The sequence below is a fragment of the Anneissia japonica genome, unplaced genomic scaffold (genome assembly GCF_011630105.1).
Source record: "Anneissia japonica isolate Jap-2015-1 unplaced genomic scaffold, ASM1163010v1 scaffold288096_len198612_cov187, whole genome shotgun sequence".
In the NCBI taxonomy this organism is placed as follows: domain Eukaryota; kingdom Metazoa; phylum Echinodermata; class Crinoidea; order Comatulida; family Comatulidae; genus Anneissia; species Anneissia japonica.
In genome coordinates, this window is record NW_022701639.1 from 6,883 (window position 1) to 9,561 (window position 2,679).

Here is a 2,679-nt window from a genome sequence, read left to right on the forward strand (position 1 = left end):
GGTCATTTTGAAATGATGGCTGCCAATTGGATTCGAGAAGCTGTAGTTAGTTCAGAAATGCGTCTTCGTGAACTTGACATAAACCCAATATTCTACTCCCCTAATGGATATGGCGAAAACGTTCAGCAGCAACTTAAACATAGGGGTTTCAGAATCATCAAAGCAGCTGTGAACTTCCCGCCTAAATCAGGTGAGTAGATGTTTTGGTTCTTCCATGTCAATTATTATTCGCTTAAAAATTAAGGAATTGCTTAAATGCGACCTATAAAATAGCAATGATGCCTTTCGTATAAATTACCTGAAGGTCTGATCCTTAGAATTGATAAAGAGTTAAACCTGTTATCTGCTGTTTTTAATAATTTTTGAGACAAATCAACTACCATTTTCTGTTGATTGACTCACTGGCCCTCTTAACACCTGGTTTTAAAAGGCATTTTAAATATCAAATTTTCTTTACAGAACCTCTACTAACTGTACAGAATTACTACAAATTTCGAGATGTTGAACGTGTCCCAAAAGCACTTAGAACAATCTCCAACAGGTTGCAGACAGCAGACGGTGGAATCCTAAACCTTGACACAGACCTTCCCGATACCTACATGAATTTTGTTTTCTTGCTGGATTATTTAGTTGAAAAATCTGGTTATACATTGGTTTCGTTGAATGAATGTGTACGTTAAAGGAGGTAGTATTCGGGATCATGAATAATTACATATTTCCCGGATGCTTGAGGAGGATAAAATTGGATCTCATTTTTTTTCCAATAAAATGCATTTTGATATACTTATGGTTATGGGATGTTTTCAAACTGTAATACAATAGTCATACAATACAATACATAGGATATATCTAATATCATTGTTAACGCTATGGTACACGTACATGTGCTAAGACGTTAAAACTTACTGTTGAAAGACCTTGTCACTATTCACATTGGGTTTATTAGACCCATTCACAGAATCTGCTCAAACATCAAAACTCACTGATAAAGAAACCATCATGTTAGCACGTCGTTATTATAATTATAAAGGTAAAGGAAGAAGAATAACCCATAACTCGCAGCTTCAATGTGCCGAATTGCGTATGGGCGTGGTCGTGACTACCAAGCGGAAGTAGAGAGGCGCTTAGTAGCTATATGTTTACCGTATATCATTCTACAACTATAGGGCTGAAATGAACCATAACATCGGGGTAACCCCTACTCTTTCGTGCAATAAGTTCTTTAAAGTGCACACAGGCCAGGTATGTACACTGGACCTCCATTTTAAGTCATCCGAGAGACTTGGTTCTACCAACCGAACCCTGGGCGAGGAGCGGCTCGAACCAGCGCCGATGTTAAGGCTGTAGTTAGAGGCGCCCCTGACTTACGGCTAGGCCACTTGACTCGATAATGCGCTCACCATACGTGGTTTGAACTCTCTTAAAGTCCATAGAGAAAAAAATGTGTCTAGATTAATAGATCACTCATGGTAAATTTCAAAGATTGGATCCCAAAAACTAAATTTGAGACCCATGGTAGGGTCGTTAGAAATACTAACCAATTGCCTAGCCCTTGCACTAAAACTAAAAAGCAATTAGTAGAGCTCTGCATATTTAGAAAATTATTATACGAAGGTTAGAATTACATTTAGCTGTGCGTATGCTGATTTTTGCTCCTACAGTACCGTACGCGTTTAACTCATCTAACACCAGCAGTACAGTACGGATACGATGAATAACTATTGTGTTAGAAAGAACTTGTTTGTAATGCTATATTGATAGACTTTCGTAAAAGAAATAAACATTTCAGCATTCGAGAGGGAATACAGTCACTGACGTCCTTTTTAGTCGGTGCATGCAGACAGGTAAAATCGTGCGGTGATTTCATAACTAGGCCAGGCTACGGTCTATGCCTAGTAATAGTAAGAGGCCCGGGCGGCCTGCCTGGTCGTAGGCCTACATCTAAATTTGTTCCTTGAGTCTTTAAAATAGGTCTAGAAAATGTCTATTAAACGTTCAGTTTGTTGTGTTTATGAGGGTCGATTGATTCAAGGAATTCCTTAATTGTTCATAGGCCTACTTAATATTGAATTTGAAGTAACCTTCTTCGGGTTCTAATTAAGCTTGTTTTACGAAAGTAATTTTCAATTACAATTCAATTTTTATCGCGGTGCACGATGTATTCGCGGTGGTGACGAAAAAATGAGGATTTTTTTTTTGCACACGAACCTAAAAAAATTAAGCCAAGCGTCCACTAATAGAAAAAAAAGTGGACGGTGGGGAATAGGCAAATAACATTGGGAGTTGCAGTGATGACGTCACGATTGACTTATAATAGATATTATGATAGCCCGATTCAGTACATGACTAGACAATATTCAGTATTTATTAGTTCAGAACAGTGGCACACACCTGTACGGTGGTGCGTCCATATACAATAATACAATCAAGTAACAATTATACAAAGAACAAAAATTAGAGTGAAAACAAAACAAAGAAAATAAAGTTTTATGTTTATGGCGAGTCGAGTGGCCGAGCGGTAAGGCAGGGGCACCGCTAGCTACAGCCTTAACATCGGCGATGGTTCCAGCCGCTCCTCGCCCATGGTTCGGTTGGTAGAACCAAGTTTTCTCGGATTAGAACTTGGTCTAGTGTATACATCTGGCTCGTGTGCACTCGAGAACCCATTGCATCTTTCGG

At 38.9% G+C, this 2,679-nt stretch overlaps 1 protein-coding gene across 1 annotated transcript in view; it reads left to right on the forward strand.

Annotated features, from left to right (window-relative positions):
* The window catches only part of LOC117103661, a 5,041-nt gene extending 3,995 nt beyond the window's left edge, over window positions 1-1,046 (forward strand). Inside the window, exons 3-4 of the mRNA XM_033244260.1 lie at window positions 1-190; window positions 460-1,046. The exon at window positions 1-190 is cut by the window's left edge and continues 6 nt beyond it. Coding sequence (XP_033100151.1) covers window positions 1-190; window positions 460-680 — 411 coding nt within the window. The 3' untranslated portion in view covers window positions 681-1,046. The remainder of the gene's footprint in view (window positions 191-459) is intronic.
* The last annotated feature ends 1,633 nt before the right edge of the window (window positions 1,047-2,679 follow it).